Source organism: Hemicordylus capensis, chromosome 1 (assembly GCF_027244095.1).
Source record: "Hemicordylus capensis ecotype Gifberg chromosome 1, rHemCap1.1.pri, whole genome shotgun sequence".
NCBI lineage: Eukaryota > Metazoa > Chordata > Lepidosauria > Squamata > Cordylidae > Hemicordylus > Hemicordylus capensis.
In genome coordinates, this window is record NC_069657.1 from 323,781,619 (window position 1) to 323,805,506 (window position 23,888).

Below are 23,888 nucleotides of genomic sequence, written 5' to 3' on the forward strand. Positions count from 1 at the left end.
GATCATTAGGAAGAGGATTGAAAATAAAAGGGCTAATATTATAATGCCCTTATAAAAGGCTATAGTGCAGCCACACTTGGGAGTACTATGTACAATTCTGTTCACCACATCTAAAAAAGGACATTGTAGATCTGATAAAGCTGCAGAAGAGGGCAACAAAGATGATCAGGGGCCTAGAGCACCTTCCTTATGAGGCAAGACTACAAAACCTGGGGTTATTTAGTTTAGAAAGACGACTGTGAGGAGACATGACAGACATCTATAAAATCATGCATGGAGTGGAGAAAGTGGATAGAGAGAAATTCTTCTCCCTCTCACATAACACCAGAGCCAGAGGTCATCCCATGAAATTGATTGCCAGGAAATTTAGGAGCAGCAAACGGAGGTACATTTTCATACAATGCAGAATCAACTTGTGGAATACTCTGCCACAGATGTGGTGACAGCCAACAACCTGGATAGCTTTAAGAAGGGTTTGGATAACTTCACGAAGGAGAGGTCTATCAATAGCTACTAGCTGGAGGGCTATAGGCCACCTCCAGCCTCAAAGGCAGGATGCCTCTGAGTACCAGTTGCAGGGGAGTAACATCAGGAGAGAGGGCATGCCCTCAACTCCTGCCTGTAGGTTTCCAGCGGCATCTGGTGGGCCACTGTGTGAAACAGGATGCTGGACTAGATGGGCCTTGGGCCTGATCCAGCAGGGCTGTTCTTAGGTTTTTATGAACTTATTGATAATAATAATCACCCTCATGGCCAGTATTGTACTTCTTAGTGAAAACCCACAAAATTGAAAAAAAAGTCTTGGACCAAATGTACGAGCAGAAACAATTAAAGTTATACCAATAATTTAGGTTGTGATGGACCTATAGACCAGATTCGTTGGTTAATTATAACAATATTATCACCACTCCTGAATTATATACCTGCACATTTTCAAAATACTAAGCAGTTATTAGAGGCATTACATGGAATTGGGATGGGGGAGTTTTGAAAGTTTTGATGTTGAGGCATTGTATACGAATGTGGATAATTAAGAGGCTAGGCAGAGTCTTATACGGTTATTGGAACAGAATGGTCATGCTATTCACAAGTGTGGTTTTCCAACTAATGATATCAATGCACTAATCACTGTATGCCTGCAATGTAACACCTTCAGATTTGATGGAAAGTATTATGTACAAAGACAGGGGATGGTAATGGGAAATAGATTAGTGCTTTTACAGCCATTTCATATACGAATACCATTGAGAGAAGGAGCATCAATTCTGATGTAATTCTGTATAAAAGGTATATAGATGACTCTATATACTATATAGATGATATATAGATGATTATTATATCTAGTGAAAAGCAGGCAGATGAAATATTTGAAACATTGAATAAGGGAGGAAGTATAAGACTTACAAGGGAAAAACCAAATGAGAAGGGGTAGCTTTCTTTCTAGATGTGGGAATTAAATTAAGAAAAAACCATTTAGGGACCAAATAGTATACAAAATTAGCCAAAAAGAATATTTTATTAAAGAAACAGTCAGCACACCCCAAAACAGTGAAAATACAAACTATGGGGGAAAAGAAAAGAGGGCAGTGGATGTCGCCACAGTTGAACACCAAAAAGAATCTAAAAGAGAGAAAGCAGAATACCTAATCAGGAAGAATAGGTGGGTATGAACTACCTGTTTCAAAGATTCGGAGAAGAGCTGGATTCATTAAGTGTTTGCCTGTACTAAAAATACCATTTATTATGGATAGATTTACATGGCAAAATGAGAGAATCTTGGAAAGACAATGAATTAAAGTGAATGTGGTCTGCACAGCACTAATAACATTAAAACAACAATTAGCTAACTCCAGATTGTATGATAGGAGATGTGATACACTAGATTGTGAAATTTGTGAACGGGGGAAGGAAATTTTGGAAAGTAAGTTGCAATATATAAAATTCAGTGTTTAGATTGCACTTCATTTTATATAGGAGAATCTGGTAGACCGTTGAAACACAGATATAGAGAACAACTAGCAGATATGAAGCACTGTGCGCAGAGAACAAAGTCAATGCATATGAGACAAAAGCACAAAGGCAAAGTACTGACTACTAAAATACCTATTTTGGGGATTGAAAGGAATTTCTAAAAGGAAAATAAAAGGAAGCATTATTTATAGAAAAGTTAAAACCAGATGTCAATGTTCTAGAAGCATTGTTAGCCTGTGAGAAAAATCAGGTTATTCCCCTCTCGATCTCCCCTCCCTTATTATCTCTCTGACACTCACGGAACAGTGTTATCTGTGTTAAGGACTTTAACTGCTGAGGAACAGAAGAGATTTTTTCTGTGCTTGATTGGAAACTGATGATGACGTGTACGCTGAAATGTTTCTAACTGTACCAACTGTTTATAAAAATGTACCAGTTTGGGTTTTTTGGAGTTTTTTTGCACAATAAAGGGTCTTTGTGAAGAGAAGTGTAATGTTAATATGTGCATTGCATAGCTGATGTATCAACTTCTTTGAGAAATTGTAAAATAGTTAAAACTGGTGTTAAAATTTTGATTATTATTTTTTAAACAGTTGGTATCGGGCCCTATGCACATGGCAGGACATACTCTGGATCTGGTTTTTGCCGACCGGGAAATAAATGATCTGGAGGTGGGGGAATCTGAGACAACTCCCTTGTCATGGACAGATCATCATCTGGTGGGGTTTAGTTTGACTGCTCCGTCTGCCCTCTTCAGGGGTGGTGGACCAATTAGGATGGTCCGCCCCCGGAGGCTTATGGATCCACTTGGATTCCAGAAGGCCCTCGGGGACTTTCCAGTGTCCAGAGCTGGTGACCCTGTCGAAGCCCTGGTCGATTTCTGGAATGGAGAGATGGCCCGGGCTGTTGACACGGTTGATCCTAAACGCCCTCTCCAGCTTAGTGGAGCCCGATCTGCTCCTTGGTTTCCCTCGGAGCCTAGGGCAATGAAACAACTCGGATGATGGCTGGAACGATGCTGGAGGAACAGTCGTGACAAATCCAATCGAACACGGAATAGAGCCCATTTTAGGGACTACTCCGTGGGGGGGGGGAGCGAAAAAACATTTTTTTCTCTGCCTCTATTGCATCTGCTCAGTGCAGACAAACAGAGCTGTTTCGGGAGGTAAAAACATTACTCCACACATCCCCCCAGGTAATGGGGGAGGAATCATCTACAGCCCATTGTGATCAGTTTGCTTGCCACTTTGCGGATAAAGTCGCTCACATCCGTGCTCACCAGGACTCCAAAATTTTGGCAGTTCCGGCAGATGTGCCTTTGGTCCCATCTGGTCCCATTGTGTTGAATTCTTTTCAGTTAGTGTGGCCTGAGGATGTGGACAAGATCTTGGGCAGTGTGTGGGCGACATGGTGTGCTCTTGACTCTTGCCCTTCATGGCTAATAAAAGCTGCCAGGGAGGGTACAGGTAGATGGTTGGAGGTGACTATTAATGCTTCATTAAGGGAAGGCAGGATGCCACCGTGCCTCAAGGAGGCGGTAGTAAGACCATTATTAAAAAAGCCCTCCCTTGATCCCTCCAACCTGGATAACTATAGACCTTGGGCAAGGTGATAGAGCGTGTGGTGGCATCCCAGCTACAGAGGGTCTTGGATGATACAGATTATCTGGGCCCTTTTCAATCTGGCTTCCGCCCCGGGTATGGGACTGAGACTGCCTTGGTCGCTCTAGTGGATGACCTACTCCAGGAAATAGACAGGGGGAGTGTGTCCCTGTTGGTTCTGCTGGACCTCTCGGCGGCGTTCGATACCATCGACCATGGTATCCTTCTGGGCTGCCTCTTGAGTATGGGAGTCAGAGGTACTGCGTTGCAGTGGTTCCGGTCCTTTCTTGAGGAGAGGGTCCAGAAGGTGGTGCTGGGGGACTACTGCTTGGCTCCATGGCCACTAGCCTGTGGAGTTCCGCAGGTTTCAGTCTTGTCCCCCATGCTGTTTAACATCTACATGAAACTACTCGGAGAGGTCATCCGGAGACTTGGACTGAGTTGTCAGCAATATGTGGATGACACTCAGCTCTATCTCTCCTTGTCCTTGTGCAGCCTGGCAACTTTCTAAGTAATGGAGAAATGAAGATACTGCAGATGTCTCTATAGAATAGGCAGTGTAGGAAGCCATGCTCAGTAGTTTCAACTTGCACAGTGTCGCAGGGACATAGGGTTTCCGGGAAGAAGATCTTCTTGTATCTTCCATCTAACACAGCAAAGGGAGGGTGCTACAGTGAGCTAGGGTTAAGGCTCTTCTGTGGTTAAGGGCCTCTAGCTCTATTAGATATGCAGCAGGTGCCACTATATATGTTAGGCTTTCAGTTATAGGGAGGTTTGGGGACCTGCCTAGGTCAGTTTGGTGCTCTGCATCCATTATGCACTGTTTAAGAAGTGTCCTAGCCTGCTCATAACCCAGGGAAAGTAGTTGGGGCAGGAGGGAAGAGCCCAAGCGATGTTAGTTTTGCCAGCAGGGTTTGCTTCCAGGTGGATTGGTAACCATCCTTCATCGTTAAGGGGACTAAGCCCATTAGGAGGAAAGATAGTCTTAGCCAAAAATTGAGTATGGACAACCTTAACCTGGCCTCCACTTTCATCAGGCCTTTCATCAGGCCTGCCTCCAGTAATAGACTAGTACTGGAGACATAGCAGGGAACCTGGAATATTGCTCTTAGGAATTTGGACTGGACAAACTCCAGAGTTGCGATGTTGGGGAAGGAGCCCAGCTGGGCTCCATAGAAAAGTTGTACCAGTGACTTTGATTCTAATAGTTTGAGGGCTGTAGGCATGTAGTGGTCATCTTTTGACCTGAAGAATTTTAAGATGGTGGCAGCACTCTGGGTGTTTTGGGCAACATAGATGCTGTGGGCCCTCCTGGTGCTGGATGCATGAAAGACCACCCCCAGGTGTTTGAAATATGAGACCTGCTTGTGTTCCTATTTATGTGCCAGGGATATGTCTTTGGTCTCCTGGCAAAGGCCATGATTTTGGTTTTATGGTAGTTTATTTCCAGGTAGTCTTCTTTATAGTATCGAGTGAGGGTCCTCAGTGCTCAGAAGGGGTCCTTTAGGGGTCCTAGAGAGAATTGCCACATTGTCTGCGTAAAGCCGAATGGAGACATTTTCTCTGCCAGTTTGGGGGCATGAAAGTCCAAGTTGTTTAAGTGTCCCACCATGGTGTTTATGTACAAGTTGAACAGAAGTTGGAAAGTATGCAACCTTGTTTGACATCCTTACAGGTATGAACGGTGCTTGACAGATGGCCTTGGGGATTGCATCTGACTTTCAGGGACATGCCATCATGAAGGGTACGGATAAGAGCTAGCAGGCACTGGTAGATCAAAGAGGCTTCCAAGTTTCCCACAATTTGGCTTGCAAGATGGAGTCAAAAAGCAGACTTGAGGTTTATGAAGGTAGCATATAGGGAGACTGTGTTGCGGATGGAATATTTATCAATTAGGTGATGGAATACTAGGCACTAGTCAATGGTGGATCGTCCCTCCCTGAATCCAGCCTGCTCTTCTGCTAGGAGGTTTTCTTAATCCAGCCAATCTCTTAGTTTCCAATACAGGTGGCTAACAGAGAGATTGCTTATTGTGCTGAGCAGGGTGATGGGTCTATAGTTTGCTGGGTCATCTCTCCTACGTTTTTTGAAGGTGGGAACAATAACTGCTAGACTCCAATCCCTAGGGATACAACTGTGCTTGTCAAGAAATGTAAACAGTGAGGCCAGGCTGGGCACTCACCATGCTGAGTTATTTTTGATTCACTCAGGGAAGGAATTTGATCACCTCCAGGTGCTAGAGGTTGTTAATTTTTACCCCAGTGGGTAAAACAGCAGAGCACTAAGGAATGGGCACACACTCCAGTTGCAGAGTGGGTAGCAGAGGATGGTTTAGTTGTTGCAGCTATTTAGAGAAAACACATGGAGATCCTTGAAGAACTAAACACTAAGTATTTATTGGTTAAGTACACTTGGATAGGAAAGACCCAAAACCAATCTAAAGAACTACATAATGAAAAAGTAAGGAGGGAGAGAGATGATTCCATTCTGCTTTCTAGGAGGAAAGTAAGGATTGTGACTCTCAGCACAGGATGTGTGGAAAAGTCAGATCAGGGATCATAGAGTGGAGAGAGGTAGAACAGTTGGGGAGACCATTACTCATCTCTACTCCCAATGCTCCCGGTCGTCATTAGGATAGTTGGTGCAAAAGGTCGATGCACTAGAAGTCCATCTCCAACACCAGGAGCCTTCCCAGGTCTTAGTTGGGAGATCAGATCCTAGCCCTCTGCAGGTGTCACCGGTGGCCAAGAATGCAGGTCCTATATGTTGCAACAAGGGCATCTGTGTTCCCGTACTTCTCTGTACAGTTCACTAAAGTGTCGTTCCCAGACCTTTGGTGAAATGCACCTGGCCAAGTGCATCAGGCTGTGGCTGGGGTGATCCATGGTGGTGCACCAGAATAGGGTAGAGTCCTTGGTTCTGACTTCTTGGATGAGACGTGACCAGGTGTCTTTCATGGCATCTCTTTTCTTGTATTTGAGAATATATGATAAATATGAATATGACCAATATTTATATACCGCTTTTCAACAAAAGCCCCCAAAGCAATTTACATAGTTATAAATTTAAAAAGTGGAAGTTGTTTGTATTGCCTCTTCTGCTTAAGGAGGTCCTGCACAGACGAAGGTCCTGCATTAGCTTTGTAGGCACTGTAGCTGGCAAATAGCCTTATTTTTATTTTATTTTATTTTATTTGCTTTTTGCTTCAATGCACTCAGAGTCAAACCATGGTTCAGAATGGCGCAGGTGCTGTTTGAAGCAAGGAGTGTTTTTGTGAGTTAGGTGCTTCTGTAATTCTTGCACTAGATAGCTGATGTTCTCTAGGATTGAGTTGGAGGGTTCTGCTGAGAGCAGGGAAAGGTACAGTAGATGCATTGAAAATGTTCTGAAGCAAGTTGTTTCATTATTGCTTTTTCTGTTTGAGGGGCGGCATTTGATGTGGCAGCCTCTTCTCACTGGTAGAATTTGTGGATGGCATACAGCCTTGGCGTGGGACTGTTGAACAAAGGGTTTTAGGCATAAGGAGACTGGGAAGTGGTCACTGTCAAACTGGGGGATGATTTCAAAGCAGTCTGCAAATTGGATGTGTTTCCAGAGACTAATAAATAAACAACAACACTCATTTTGTTCCAGGCTCATAAGGTAAATTCAGTGGGGTGGCCATTTTCAAGAGAGCCATTTAGGATCTAGAGGTTAAGTCTCAGGGGCGGAGCCACTGTAGCACGAACGGGTTCAAAGAATCCAGGCCGCTGACACTCAGGGGCCATGCGTTACACCCCAGCCACACCCCTGAGACTGAAATCAGATGCAGGGGCATTATTTTGCTCACAAACAAGGACATGCGGCCCCATTTATGAGCAAAGTCTGGCCAGCACCATGTTTGCAGCACAGCCAGTTTCCTCCTTGATCTGGGTGGAGTCTTTGTGTATGGGTTGGTTAGGGCAGTTGTACTATTAGGTCCTTCTGATGCAGCCTGGAGAGGATAAGTATCCATTTCGTTATCACTGTCTATGAGTTCAGAGTCTGAGCAGGAGAAGAGTGTTGTCAGTGGCTGCATTTGGGCTTGAACAGTCATGAGTAGTTTTTTCAGCTCAGCAAGGTTTCCTGCACCATTATGACATCATATCCAGAGATGAAGTCTATAAAGAAGACATCCCTGCAACTGGAGTGCCAACCTACTACAGGTTAGGAGGAAAGCCTTATACTGCTCTTTTGAGCATCAGTCTGTGGCTACATTAACAGGGATCTGTGCAGAGGTTCCCAGTGGATGTCTTCAGAAGAGGTAGGTAGAATGCACGTGGCCATGGAGTCAGAGTGAGAAGTATCTCAAGAGATTTCTGGTGTGGTTGGCCTCGATGATTATTCAAAAGGTGCAATGGCCAGCTGCTGCTTTTGCAGCAATGAGGAGGATGGTGGGCATGTAGACAACTCCACAGGGCCCCCTGGGAGTGGGGGCTCCAATACCCACGTGGCTACTGGAGCTCTAGAGACTGGAAGGGTGATATAGGGGTCCATACCCTTGGAGTAGTTGTATCTGTATCTTGAGGCAGTGAACTTCATGTTAGGCATGCATCCCCATTCCTTAGATCCTCAGGGCTTCTGTGAGGCAGCTGAGGCTCTTGAGGTTTTGCAGGTGGTGTGGGCGCTCCTTCTGCCTGGGGCTCTTCAGCATTGAGAGGAAGCATGCATGAAGAGGTTGTAAACTGAGGCTGGGCAAGGTCAGAGATAGCCCCACTCCTCAGGATGGCTGGGAAAGAAGAAGGGGCCTCAGTAATATCTGTTTTGCTATCATTGACCTCTGAGTGAAAGTTGGAGTCAGAATTAAAGTCAGATTAGTGAACTGACAGTTTCCTCCTTGATCTGGGTGGAGTCTTTGTGTATTGGTTGGTTAGGGCAGTTGTACTATTGGGTCTTTCTGATGCAGCCAGGAGACGATGAGTACCCATTTCGTTATCGCTGCCTGTGAGTTCAGAGTCCGAGCAGGAGAAGAGTGTTGTCAGTGGCTGCATTTGGGCTTGAACAGTCATGAGTAATTTTTTCAGCTCTGCAAGACTATGGATTTATTACTTTCACTCTCTCCGGACCATAAAGGGTTAGTCTGCTGAGTCTGAATGGGTACAGCAGAGACATTTGCAGATTGTTTACTGAAGTCTAAGCTCACTCCCCTGGAGATGTTATCATCAGGGTCATTTGCAGAAGGCAGAGTTTTGCTTCTAAATTTCCCTTCAAGTAGTGGTTTTATTGTGAAGTTCTTAAACACTAAAGTAGTTCTTATATTGTAATTATGAGAGATACCAAACGCCCCCCTGCCCCCCTGCATCCGAATGAAATTAAGTGGAAGGATGGAGTGATTAAAGGTAAGCAAAATGCTCTTAGTCTCTGGACAACGGGGTAAAAATTGGATTAAGTCCAATCTATATATCTTGGTTGGCAGTTTAAAAGCAAACTCGGGAAATTTATTATGGCCTTGCGAAATGACCATGTCCTTACTTGGGTGTAATTCATTGGAATCTGAAGCAACACCTGAGAAGCTTGAAGTATGCATGTTGTATTAGATGAATGGATTGTTTTTGGCGGCCCTATGTGAGACTTGTGCAGTTTTGGCACAAGTCCCATCTGGGGCGGGGGTGGGGGGCTGCCTGGACGTTGCCAGATTCTGTTTCCTGGGTTTTAATTGGGCTTCATTCCCCATGGTTGTCTCATGTTATAAACACATTAAAGCATGCCTGAGCTTATCTACCTTCACTGTTATTGTGTTTTGACACTCTGAAATTTGAATGAGTTTGTGTGTTTAGGAGGCAGGAATTACCAAGGTATTCAGGTTACAGATCACAGGAGTGGCGAGGGGGAGTTTGGTCCTCTTAGATCTCCTATCTCTCTGCTCCAGGGGGTTTCCCAGGTTGGAGTTCTTAGGCAGTGAAGGAGATGCCTGATATATTACAGTCTCCCTTGTAGCAGACTCCTTGGGGGGTGAAGGAGGGTTCTCCATGCCCACAACCGTAAATTTGTACTTAGCAAGGAGTGTGCACACATGGCTCCATTGATGGGAAGCAAGGAGTTGATCCTCATCTGCTTGACTGGTTGATTGTTTAGGCTGTTCTATTTTTTCTCTTCTTGCATTTGTCATTGTTAAGATATGTGTGATTCCTGCCTGAGAATTTTTATTCCAATAAGGAGAATTCCAATTTTAAGGCAGGAGCTCATGGATTGTGCTGCTAGCTTGTCACCATCTTGGCGATACCCCCTTCATATACAAAACACTATTTCACTGTGCCCCCCAATTCTACTGCATAACTGAATGGTTTCTTACTCCTGAATTTATCATTATATATACTAATAGCAACTTTAGGTGGTCAAGCAGCTATCAGTTTGGAAGCAAAATGAGACTACTCAAGCAAAAGGTAGTGGTTTCTATGAACTCAGAGGTTGGGGGAAGGGAATGGGACTTCCGAGGGACAAAAAGGTACATGAGTAATAGGTGAACAGATTTTAACTCTGCACAAGAGATTTGGATGTACTGTTCTCCTATACTCTGCATTGTGAGTCTTAGATCATAGGGATGTGCTGAAACGCAATTTGGCTGCCCAAATCATGGGCAACTCACTTTAAAACTGAGGGCTTAGAAAGCACTTTTAAATCAGAAGAGAGCAGGTCTGTATCTGATCCTCCTCTGCTCGCCGCCATCCCTGTGCTCCCCCTGCTATGCCTGTAAACTGGTGGGGCCTCCCAGCTGTCCCTGCGCAACATTAGCACACAAATAGCCTCTGCGCATGTGCGCAGGCTGCATGTGAGGCAGGCATGTGAGGTGCTGGGATCAAGAGTGCAAGCACACTCTTTTATCCAGGTCTGGGCAGCAGCAGGCAGATTGAGCAGACACAGAACCAGGCACCTATTGCACCTGGCTTAAGGGGAAATTCCTCAATGCACTGTGCTCCTTGTGCAGTGCATTTCGGGATATCTGGAGGCCGAACTTCATTTTCCCAGCCTCCAGAGATCCACACCTCTCAGAGCAGTGTTGATCGGGGGGAGGGGGGGGATGACCATACACCACACAAAACACAGTTGATCATCTGGGGGGAAGGTAGGTTTGTCCCTGCCTCTCCTCCCGCTAGCCCCAGTGAACGGCCTTTATTACTCATACTTAGTGCAGAAGAAGTGAATTTTCATGTTTATGTCTTTCAAAATCTAATAATGGGTAACTTCAAATTAGTTAGTCATGCCTAAGCATCATTGAAATTAATGTGACAACTTAGTCATGTCTGACTTAAGACCCTTTGATTTCAATAGGCCTTAATCATAGCTAATTTGGTCTGGATGCTGCCTGATATAATGGGGATGTCTCCTTAAAAAAATGTATTGTTCAGTTCTCACCAATAAGTGATTAAAAATCACCTAGTTTGTTTGGACCCCACCCCATCCCGCTTTCGTTCTGAAATCTGCTAATATGCAGCTGAAATCAAGGCTTGAGATGCCTATTTGGCATGCCACCCAAAACTGGCAGCAGCCAAGTTGGCTCTGCTGGGACATCATTGCTGCTCTTTTTATTTGAGGCCTGGTCATTCCAAGTATAGAGATTGAAGTTTCCTGCTATAATCCGACCAAAAACAACTACAATTTTGAAAAAATCCAGAAGATACAAGGGATATATAGTACCACTGTGCAAAAGCATAACAAAAAGCACACAAGAAAGATAAACTGTGCATGTACCTAAAGAGAAGCAGCGATGGAAAGCTTAGGCAGAAGCAATGAGACAAGAAATGTTGTTCAGTGAGAAATCCATGCTGTTTGTGTGTCAGGACCATTTCAATGTTCGTACAAATTATAACATGTTCATTATCCTCCAATATTGTATTTTTAATTGATTTTTTTTCCTGCCCCTTCCTAAAAACAGGGAGCAATTGTGCATTCAGGGTTAGTGTGCTAACTTGTTAACTGCCCAACCAATTTGGATCAAATTTGTTACAGTTGTAAGGATACATGGGGACACCTCAGTGGCATAGTTTGTGATTTTGCCACCCACCCCAATTCAAGATAATGGATGCATTAATGTTCGAGGCAGAAGTGAGCTCACTTGTGAAGATGGTAATTATCAATTACGATTATAGTGAAAGGAAAGTAGGCAGATTAGTTCTTACCAGAACTTCTTGTTTGAGTTATAGAACCAGCTCTAATACTAACCTTGTGGTCTTCACTGCTCTCATCTCCACTCCTATGTAATCTTCATTACTAGAAAACAAATATGCTATCATCCAGGAATCCACAAATGGCATTCTTCCTGAATTTTCCTTCACAAATCGTTCCTCAGTTCATTTAAGCAATCAGTGCAAAACAAGTCACAGACAGGACTGATTGAGGCTTCTGACCTGCTCTGAACAAGGAGAGTGGATAGCGCTCATGTCATAATCACCTCAACCAATGGGAGAGCATTTTAAAATTTTTTTTAAACAAAGTACTTTATGTAGGACCAAAAAAAATATTTAAAAAATCACAACACTACATAATGGTGAGTTGCTTAATGGACTGATATTACTAAAAATGCTATATAAGATTTAAGAGACATCCCCATTTCTTTTTGTAACAAGTTGTTTGAGTAAGAACTAATCAGCCTACTTTCCTTTCTCTGTCTCTACAACTGGACTAAATTTGGTTCAAATTTTAGGTCCACAAGCTAGATCTCCTGCACCTCAAATGTGCATGTGTCTGCCATCTTGGATTGGGGTGGATGACATCACCAAAGGTTATGCCACTGAAGTGTCCCGGTGTGTCAGTCACTTTAACTGTACCTAATTGGGTTTAAATTGGTTAGATAGCCCACAAATTAGCCTGCTTGTGCCTCAGATGTTCACGTGGCTGCCATCTTGAATTGGAGTGGATGACATCACAACACACTATGTCATTTGGGCATCCCTATGTGCCCGTAAAGCTGTAGCAAATTTGGTTCAAATCGGTTAGGCGGTTCACAAGTTAGCCCAATTGCGCCTCAAAAGTTTATGTGGCTGCCATCTTGAATTGGGGTGGATGATGTCATCACAAACTACATATTTGAGGAGTTCCTATGTGTTCCTACAGCTATAGCAAATTTGGTTCAAATTGGTTAAGCTGTTCATACATTAGCTCACACGTGCCTCAAAATTTTACACATCTGCCATCTTGAATCAGGGTGGATGACATCATCATAAACTATGCCACTGAGGTGTCCCTGTGTGTGAGTCACCACAACTGTACCTAATTTGGTTCAAATCGGTTAGACAATCCACAAGTTAGCTCACTTGTGCCTCAAACATTCATGTGTCCGCCATCTTGGTTTGGGGTAGATGACATCATCACAAACTATGCCATTGAGGTTTCCCCATGTGCCTCTACTGCTGTAGCAAATTTGGTTCCAATCGGTTAGGCAGTTCACAAGTTAGCCCACTTGCGCCTGAAAAGTTTACGCGTGCACCATCTTGGATTGAGGTGGATGACATTATCACAAACAATGCCACTGAAGTGTCCCAACAACTGTACCCGATTTGGTTCATAGTGGTCTAGGCGTTAGGAAGTTGACAGTGGGGGGATACACAGACACACACAGAGAATGCCAGGTGACCTCATAAGCCTACTGGAGAGTAGGCTAAAAAGCAATTCAGCAAAGAGATTTATGCTGGGGAAGAAACTGTTTGTTCACAAAGTTCACACTTTATAAATATATCTTGTTCCACACTGTTACAATTTCAAGGTTTTTTGAAAACTGGCCATAGCAATTGAATGATTTTAAGGAAACCACCATAAACCTGTATTTCAAAAAAGGTATTAGCAAAAGGAAAGTAACAAATCTTTACCGATTCACAAACCAATAATTACCTCAAAGTGACAAAGTAACAAACCTCAAAATATCTGGAGTTAAACTAATTTAGCATCATATACTACTATGCTTTCGACTAATTGAAGCTATCTGTATATGAACAGTGTTCTGTGTATGAGTTTGCTGCTAAGAAAGAAAAGGAAGAAAGGAAGCTGCCTTATACCGAGTCAGACCATCAAGCTTCGTATTGTCTACACTTACTGGCAGTGGCTCTCCAAGTTTTCAGGCAGGAGTCTTTTGCAGTCCTACCTAGAGATGCCAGGGATTGAACCTGGGACCTTCTACATGCAAAGCAGATGCTCTACTGCTAAGCTATGGCCCCAGCCCCAAGAACCCTGAATTCAGTATTTACTCTCAGGAACAAGGAAAATTTATTTTACACACACACATAATTTTCTCTTCTGCGACTGATACAATCAAGCTGATTTAAAAAAGGTTTGTGGTCACTCACCTAATATATCAAGCTGACGAAGATTAGTACAGTTGGTGGCGAGTTCTTCTATGTCAGAGTCACACACAGACCTGTTGGCTGTCAAAAAGAGTTTTTGCAAGTTTGGGAGTTTACGGGCAAGTTTTGCAAAGCAGCCAGTGCTGCTCTGTAGTGTAGGGCACCAGCCAAGATCAATCTCCTCCAACAGTGGACAGCCAGAAGCTAGCTCAGCTATTCCATTTTCAGAAATGTTTTTACATCGCCATAAATCCAGGGTACGGAGTTTTTTGCACTTTGCTCCCATCATGCTAGCTATTGTATCATAGTCTTCAATCTATGAAGAAAAACCGTCCATTTAATTAAATATATTTTTAAACACTTCAGTTGTGGTTTCACATGTTGGTTGCTGCCCCAACAGCCTTAACAGCATTTATGCAGAGGAAAGCAATTGATCTGCATGCCCATGAAGCCTGTACACCCTTTTTGCACAATTCTTGTGGAACTCCTAAGCTATACTTGCTGACATTCAAAACAGTCTATTGCGGACATTCTTAACACCTGCCACAACACTGCACAAGGCCCCACACGTCTCCATGCTCTCCCCGAAGTGCAGACAATCTTGAATTGCACAAAATGACCTTTTTGAGCTCATCCGTGCTCCAGAACTGCTTTATCAGAGCAGAAACATACTGCCAACACAGGGCTTTTAGCTCGCATCTCCTCCAGAATGGAGGGTGTGCATTCACATATCTGCTAGATTTACCCCCAAGTCCCTGTGAGCTATTGGTGTGCACTTCACACACAATTTGGGTTTTTCATGGTGCATTAGAGTATAGCCAGATTTATATATCCTGGGCAGTGTTCCTTTTAACAGGGATTCCCAGATGTTGGTCACTACAACTCCCAGCATTCCCAGTTGCAATGGCCTCTGGCTGGGGATTATGGCAGTTGTAGTCAACAACATCTAGGAATTCATGTTAGAGGGAACACTGATCCTGGGTTTAAAAAAAATCCACTTTTTGCATTTGGGGGTGGGCGGGGGGAAGGCAATTTCAAACTCTCCTTAAAGCCCCACAGAAAAGCCTTCTGTGTAAAAACTGCCCTGGGCAAGCACCGAAAAGTATCTGCACACTTGCACAAGACTGCCTGCTCTTTAAGGAAGCATGAAGCATCACAGGGCTAGCACTGCATGATGGCAGATGTTAGGAGCAGCCGTGGAGAACTGCTCTGAATGCTGGCCATTGTGTGGACCGGTCATCAGATTATTTGACTTATAGCTAATAACATATTTACTACAATTCCATATGCTTTATGGCATAGATGCGGCTCTCTCAACAGTAGGTCATTGTTTCAAACCACAAATGACCTAAAGTGCCCACCAGAAATATCAGATATACTTCCTCTCCCAGCATGTCAGTAACTAGTGCCGAAGTTGCTGATTTCCAGATTATGCCAGAGTGGTGTAGTGGTTAGAGTGCTGGACTAGGAGCGGGGAGACCCAAGTTCAAATCCCCATTCAGCCATGAGACTTGCTGGGTGACTCTGGGCCAGTCACTTCTCTCTCAGCCTAACATACTTCACAGGGTTGTTGTGAGGAGAAACTTAAGTACATAGTACACCTCTCTGGCTCCTTGGAGGACGAGTGGGATATAAAATGTAAAATAAAATAATAATAATTAGAAGGCAGATAAGCTTTTAGGTAAAAAAGTGTATTTCTAAATATAAGATGAGTCCATCTTGACACAGAACAGATCTTATTCTACTTTTTAAAAAAAGGACAAAAAGGAAATACTTTCAAAAAGCGCACTTTTCTGAGTAATCAATAGCCACTGGAAACCAAAAACAGAGGGTCAGTTCCAGGGGCAGAAGGTGAGGACAGAATGCAGTAAGTGGCTGCCACTGCTAAATAGCCACTGAGAGGGAAGGGAGTCTTGCACCTTCACTGGTGGTTGCCTCTTGGAGGTAGCCAAGGTAGAGTGTGGCTGGCATAATGCAGGCCTATTGCTGGTGAATGGCCAGCCGTATTCAGTACAGGTCGATAATGTAATCAGTCAGTATCTGTGCTGATTAGAACATTGGCTTACATTGGCAATTGCAGGCCATTCACCAGCTGTATATAGGACTGTGCCAGCTACCCCGTCTTGGCTGTCTCCACCAAATGTGAGTCACTAAGAAGTGGGGTTTCCTTCAGTCTTTGTTGCCACTCAGCAGTACTGGCTCTTTATTGCTTTCTGTCCTGCCTTAACAGCTGCTGATGGCCATTTCTTACCTAACGTAGTATACTCGATTTTTAATTTTGATAGCATATATATTTTATTACATGCTTACAAGATTACATGCCATTCATGTGATGTGCCCTTAGATTGATTTATGGATTGATATATCCATGTGGCTATCTAAGACATTCAATGTGATAATTTCAGTACTGAAACAAGTTTGTGTGATCTCAGTCCTGCAAAGGAATTGTCATTTCTGGGTCTCTCAGGTCTTCAAAAGTAGATTGAAGCCTCTGCAGTTAAATTTTGTAAACACACACACACCCCGAACAAACCACCACCCGGGGGGGGGGATACACACATAACTCAGTGTCACATGTAATTTCCCCCCATAATTCTGTGACATGGATGTAGAAGGAATCTATGCACATGGGGTATCATCACATGAGGGAAAAAAATAAAATAAAATAAAATAAATAAATAAATAAATAAATAAATAAATAAATAAATAAATAAATAGACAAATAAACAAATAAATAAAACAACAGAGATGATTGTGTCTTAATTTTAACTACATAAATCAAATAAAAACTACCTTTGTGTGAATAGTCAAAAGCAGTTTTTGTATCCAAGAAAGTTTCTGATGGGGACAACTTCAACAAACAAGTTACTGAAAGCAGCAGGCAGCATCTAAGTAGATGGAAGTGCTGTTTCTGTGGCTTGGCATCTTTACCATCAGCTATCTTCCCCTATTTCCAACTCTTTCTGCCTCCTCCTCCTCCTGGAACAATGACCCTGAAACGGGCGTAGCAAGGTTGGAGTGGGCCCAGAGACGAGATTTTAAAATGGGCCCCCAGCCCCTCAAAGTCCAGGGCCTCCGCACACCCCAGGCCCCCAAGGATTTAAGTCTGATATTTCAAAATAAGTATGCTGCTTAGAAATACATTTCACTGAATACACACACACACACATTTCACAATATATAGCAATAGCAATAGCAATAGCACTTACATTTATATACCGCTCTATAGCCAGAGCTCTCTAAGCGGTTTACAATGATTTAGCATATTGCCCCCAACATTCTGGGTACTCATTTTACCGATCTCGGAAGAATGGAAGGCTGAGTCAACCTTGAGCCCCTGGTCAAGATCGAACTTGTAACCTTCTGGTTACAGGGCGGCAGTTTTTCCACTGCGCCACCAGGGGCAGGGGCACCAATATATAGTGATATACACCAGGGGCACCAATATATAGTGATATACATTATATATTTGTGCTACTTTTAATGCCTAGAACACACTAGAAACACTAATTATTGAAATGGGACCCTCGCTGCAGATGAGCAAAGGAGACTTTCAACCATGCAGTGTGAGCCTATGTCTGTTTTCTCAGAATTCTGAACAATTTCAGTAAAGTTTGATTGCAGGAGATTTTTCACAGGAGGCTTTTAAAGCCCTTTAACACACAACTCCTCTGGAATGGAGGTGCTGCATTCACATGTTGGCCGGATTGACCCTGAAGTCCCTGTGAGTTATTGGGGAGAAGTTTACACCCAAGAAATATAAAATAAAATAAAAGCACCACACATGCTTCACAGTTCTCACTCCGACCTTCTGGGTTGCAAAACAACTTGAGCATAAGTGCATTTATAAATGAATGAATGAATGAATGAATGAATATAATATTGTTTGTTCCAGAAGTTTTTATAATTTTCTGCCATGAAACAAGCCATTTATAGGACTTTTTAGATAGTTTTTTTTTAAGCCAGCAAATTTCCCAAGCTGTTTTAAATTAAATATTCAGAGACTTCTCAGTCTCTCCCCCCTCCATATCAAAGCCATATGGCAAGCAGATCCCTATATATGGGCGGGGGGGGGGTGACCACAAAAAGGAGTTCACATTCTACCTGGCAAATGCTGGGCTGGGCAGAGGGTCTAGTGCAGAGAGCTGTGGGGGCCATTCTGCCTGCCTGCCTGCCTGCCTCCTTCCTTCCTTCCTTCCTTGCTTGCTTGGGGCCTCCCTGCAAGCCTACTCCAGTTCAGGCTTCACTGAGGCCTACACAGAGGCCTCCCTGGAAGCCCCGCCCACCCGCCGATCAGCTGATTGGCGGGGAGAAAGGAGCTCTTTGCAGGCACCTTGTCTGCTGCGTAGATTGCCGGCCAGGGCGACAAGCAGGAGAGAGGGCGAACAGGGCAAGTGGCTGAGGGGACTAGGGGCTGGGCAGTAGGGATGTGCACGAACCGGTCCGGAGGCCATGTTGGAGGCCTCCGAACCGGTTCGGAGCCGGACCGGTCCGGCAGTCCGGCACCGAGGGGGGAGTCTACCTTTAAGGGCGGGGGGTAGAATTTACCCCTCCCGCCGCTCTTCCCCCTCTGGCGCTGTAGTTTTAAGCGAAGCTTTTGGGGCGGCAGCATTCCTCGCTGCCGCCCCTGCCCCCGTCGCCGCCTGGAACTCTCCGTAATAGCAAAACGCATGCGCGCATGGCGGCGCGCGCACGGTGGCGACAGGCGCGTGCACCGCCACGTGCGCATGCGTGTTGCTATTACGGAGAGTTCCAGGCGGCAACGGGGGCAGGGGCGGCAGCGAGGAACACTGCCGCCCCCAAAACTTCGCTTAAACTACAGCGCTGGAGGGGGAAGAGCGGCGGGAGGGGTAAATTCTACCCCCCCGCCCTTAAAGGTAGACCCCCCCTCGGTGCCGGTCCGGACCATGCACATCCCTACTGGGCAGGGGGCAATGGGGAGTCATGTGAGGTGTCTCTGGGGGGGGCCCCAAGGCAACCGCCTCCCTTTGCCTAATAGTAGTTACGCCCCTGCCCTGAAACCTATCAGAGGTCAGAAGAGATGTCACTTCTCCCCATTTCCCCCTACACCCCACCATATCCCTAATTATATCATACCTTTGTATTCATTTTAATTGTAAACAGCTTTGGGAGCTAATCTTGACTGAAATTTTTGGTACAGATATAATTAATGAAAAATGCATACTTAAACAAAATGTATTCCTATGCTTTCCTTTGCTTCAGGAAAATAGTTTATATACTGGTATATCTATGTAAAACTCTAAACAATTCTACCTTAAACAGAAACATAGCATATACTGTATTTATCCAAATCCAAGATTAGGATATTCCCAATTTTTTTGATATTATAAATCAGGAGATCATCTTAAATGCAAAGTTCTGACCATTTTAAGTAAATGCAGGTATAACCTGTATTTCACCTCTACATTTTAAGAGGCCCCTCTTAAATTCAGAGTCATCTTCGATTTGGGTCAATAGTGAAATTCTATTTCAAGAAAGCAATATGAACCCCCAACAGGGCAAATACCACATAATAAAATAGAATATATTATGATCTACTTCCAAAGAAATCACTTTATATCTATGTATTTCCTCAGTGGTACAGAGCTCTTGCAAGCCTTCAATGAAATATGCTGTGGCCATAATGAACACAGCAAGGTCAAGCTTCCCCATGTCTAGTTCTGGCACGGCAGATGCCTGTATATGTGTTTTCTTTCTAAGTAAAAGGACAAATCTGTACACACCTGGAGCAAAATATAGCTTTAAAATCATACCAGCAATGATGCTTACCAAAATAATTACAGGGCAATGAGAGAATTGTTCATGAAACTGAAGAAAGAAAGAAAATCTCAACCACATTACAAGAATTTGTACAAAGCCTACAAAAATATCCCAAATGGCAAAGCACTTAGTTTATTAAATGTGGACTTTCTAGCACATATTCATTTTGTCATCCTATAACACATTTAGTATAACAGAAAGGCATGAAAACAAGCTGTTAATTTTTCTACAGCTGAGCTGTGGAATCTGGATCCTGGTAACATATGCATACTTTGGACTTGAAGAACTTACCATTACACAACTACCCAGGCTGAGGTGCTGAAGTTCTGAGCAGAAGTTCAGAATGCTGAGCAGTGCTGTTTGCTGCCATTGGGGAACACATCAGAAGCAAATATAGAAAGCAAAACAAAGAGAAAGGGTCAATTATACATTAAAGGCTGTCACCACTTTCCTTGAAATCCAGCTCAAAACCTAGGTAACAGACACCACAAATGCCATTTAATGAGTCCCCAGATGCTCCAACCATTGATTGGCTTAGAGTCAAGGTAATCATTACAAGCCTTTATATAATAAGTCACTCTGGATGTGGTTTTGCATGCCCTGAAGACACCTTTATTCCCATGACCTATCAGTTCATTTCCCTCAGGAGAGCTCTTAGAAGTCTGGTAAGTTCAAACAACAAGCAAGGCCAAACCAAAAACACAGAGGGCTGGTGACATCCCAGAAAAGTGCAGCATCTCTGACATTCACTGATCAGCTACAGCCTGATGGAACTGCCAATAGAGTCACACAGCATCAGGATCGAGCTGGTGACTTTAATGTCACAGGATGCTCTTGCTGACAAGGATGCTGACAACCATTGAGCGCCTGTCACTAGCAACATACAGATGGAAACAAATATAAGTGCACTTTCCAGTCATGTTGCTGCCATTTTAAACATGGCCACACTGTTCACAGTGAAGTGCCAGATCATTAAAATATAAAATGGACTCTACCAGAATATTAGATGCACCTAGTAAAATGTCTGTTCTTTTCGCAACATAGTAAGTATTCTTACATTATATACAAATTCACACTATCTCATTCCAGGTTAATATTTTATGTTTTCCTGAAATGAATACAGTTTTCTGTAATATAAATTTTAGATTTAGCCTGATTTTTAATTTAGAGACATACTTTGACTGAAAGGGGAAGTCTTCCAGGGGCCAACAGAATTAAACACAAATGTGTGACATGCCTTACTTATAGTACACTATAAAAATCAAATCTTGTAATATTTTACCATAATCTGACAAGTTGTTTGGAAGATTTGTAGCATTTATAGAAGTGTGAAAAAGCCCTGTGCAGTTCTTACTGAAGAAATAGGAAGACTCACGCAAGAAAAGAAGATACATGCAAGAAAAACATCTGACTGCTAGCCTTTGGCCAAGCGTCTGAATGAGAGTCTTAATTAATAACTTCTCAACTGGTTGGAGCTCCAGCTATAAACATTTGAGCCAGCATATCTGCCTGCAAAGTCATAATTTGCAATGTTGTTCTGGCACAGCAACAAAAGCATTACTTAAGTAGTTTATTTGCAGACAATTATAGATAGTATTAACCTTGTTAAAAGTTATGTAGTTATTTACCATTCTTGCAAAATACTGAAATTTGGTGTTTCAACCTATGTTGTATGACCTCTTCAGCACTGTTTTAGGCTTTATGGATGATTGATTATTATTGATTATTAGTGGCACAAATGAGTCCTAATTGGGCTTCGTTAACTTAAGGACATGATGAGTAAATAGGTTTAGCCTCCAGAGAGTATTTGTACACAATTATGAAGGAGAGGAAAAAAGGGCAGAAACAACTACAAGGCGGCTTTACGGCTCTTACTTAACAATAATGAAACGTTAACCAGTATCCACACCACAAAAGCAATCAACAACAGCATCTTAACATTCAGCTACACAGGCATACTAGACTTAAGCAAACTCATTCCACAAGCAAACTCAGTAATAAATGCAAACCCTTCGATAATTCAAAAAATACCCATCACAGAAACTGCATGAGTACAATATCCTATCAGATTCAAGATTTTGTAATCCAGTTTCCACCAAAACTGGCCACTTTTTATATCCTTTTGAACTTGCTCCCTGACAATGCAAGTTTCTACACCAATACTGTCTAGCTAATGGCTCAGATGTGACTTGTATGTGATATTGTGCCTAGAGTGTTGGACTACAACCAAATTCAAATCACCGTTCAGCCATGAAACTCACTGGTGACTCTGGTCCAGTCATTTATCTCTCAGGTTAACCTACCTCACAGGGTTTTTGTGAGGATAAACATAAACATAACACAACCATTCCTGGAGGAAGAGGTAATATAAACATAGTACGTGGATAAATAAACAACCAAACTAAATTAAATAGTCTCATGATTTTGAAGAGGCTTTTCTATGAGAAGGCAGACTCAACATGAGCTCTTTCAGACAATGATATATTCCCAACTTCAGCACAAATGGCAATGTGAGATGCAATGGCATAGCCACATACTGGAAATATGCTAGAAGAACATAGTGGAAGTTCTTAGTGCCATCTGCTGGCAAGCCATGAAATAGCCAATTTTTGTCAAGTTAGAATAAAAGACAACAGCTTTTTCACCGATTCCCAGCAGATGGCGCTAAGAATTTACACGATGTACTTTCAGTGTCATGTGGACACATCTTGCATCTCTGGGCCTTCAGAAGGACAGATAAAAGCTTCACTAACACCACATTACTAGTGCAGTGGTGACAGCAGTGGAGGAGAGCACCAGTGAAGGAATGTGAAGGTAGTATTAAATAGCAGCTCAAGTAGAGAGCTGATTGTTACTAGAGAGAAAATTGTTATTCATCCCAAAAAATAAGAATGTTACAAATTGTGAGCTGGATCAGAAAAACATTTGTTATACCAATGTGCAGCAATTCCAAATATCAGCATGTAATTCATTCATTCATTCATTCATTCAATGTATGTACCGTCTGACGGTACCGCCTGACAATGTATGTACCCCTGCTAACTTGGCAAAGAGGCACCTTTTAATGTGGTGATTCTCTTTATTTAGCAGGGGGAGAGTAACTGGCCCTGTCCACCCCCAGCACAGTACCTCCAGTGACTGTTGCTGGTGTCTATCTTGTGTTTCTTTTTAGATTGTGAGCCCTTCGGGGACAGGGTTCCATCTTATTTGTTTGTTATATCTTTGTGTAAACCGCCCTGAGCCATTTTTGGAAGGGCGGTATAGAAATCGAATAAATGAATGAATGAATGACTCCCAAGGCTCGAGGCAGTTCACAAAAACAAACACAAAATAAAAAAAACTATTAAAAATAGCAATTTAAAACATTAAAGCATTCAGAGATTCCGAAAGGCCTGGCTGAGGGAAAATGTGTCTTAAGGGCTCTTTTGAAGGCTGTCAAAGATGTTAAAGCACAAATGTCTATAGGGAGCGCATTCCATAGCCCAGGAGCAACTACAGAGAAGGCCCGCTCCCAAGTCACTTCCAGACAAGCCAGCGGCATACGGAGATAGACCTCTCTCAATGATCTCAATGTGCGGTGGGGATCACGCAGAAGAAGGTGGTCTCTTAGTTAACCCAGGGTGTAATGGTGGTGGAGGGAAGAACCATCTGAATCCATTCTTAATATATATCAAAGAGTTGTGGCAGGCATATTTGGGAGACTGAGAGACTGCATTCCTTCATGAAACATCTTACCACAGGAAAACACAGTGGCAGACATCCTGACTAACTGTGCCCTTGAACAATAATAAAGTTGTACAAGAAGGGTGAGGAGCTGCATGAGGTTGTGGTGCTTTGTGGTGTTGCTAGCATAAACTCAACTTCTAGAAGCTGGACTGCAGGCAAGTACGGCACAGTGCATGAAGCATCCCTAAAAGTGCCTACCATCTCCTGCTCAATTCCATCACTATTGTGTCTTGCATTCAGTTTGCTCAAAATGTACGATATTAAAATTTAGGGTTATCTATTATATTAATTCTCCTAGGTGTGCCTTGGAATGTGCGTCCCAGAGCCCAGCTGATTGGCTGGGCGGCGGATGCGCCTGATTGGCTGAGGCACACCCAGGAGGATTGGTTGCCGTGGTGGCGGCCCAGCCGTGGAGGCCAGAGGTGGCGGGCCCAGCCTGGCCGCGGAGGGAAGGCCCAGGAAGAGGAAAAGAAAGTGGTGGTGGGGGGGGGGGAGAAGTGGCAGTGGGGAGGAGAGG

General features: G+C 43.4%; 1 protein-coding gene across 13 annotated transcripts in view; it reads right to left on the minus strand.

The window, feature by feature from the left end:
• The window catches only part of FBXL4 (F-box and leucine rich repeat protein 4), a 75,523-nt gene that overhangs the window by 8,887 nt on the left and 42,748 nt on the right, over nucleotides 1-23,888 (minus strand). For 11 of the 13 annotated variants that reach the window (XM_053287657.1, XM_053287659.1, XM_053287651.1 and 8 more), the window contains 2 exons: nucleotides 19,937-20,008; nucleotides 13,868-14,180 (listed from right to left, as the gene is read on the minus strand). In XM_053287657.1, coding sequence (XP_053143632.1) covers nucleotides 13,868-14,180; nucleotides 19,937-20,008 — 385 coding nt within the window. The other 2 variants (XM_053287662.1, XM_053287661.1) reach the window with 2 other exon arrangements.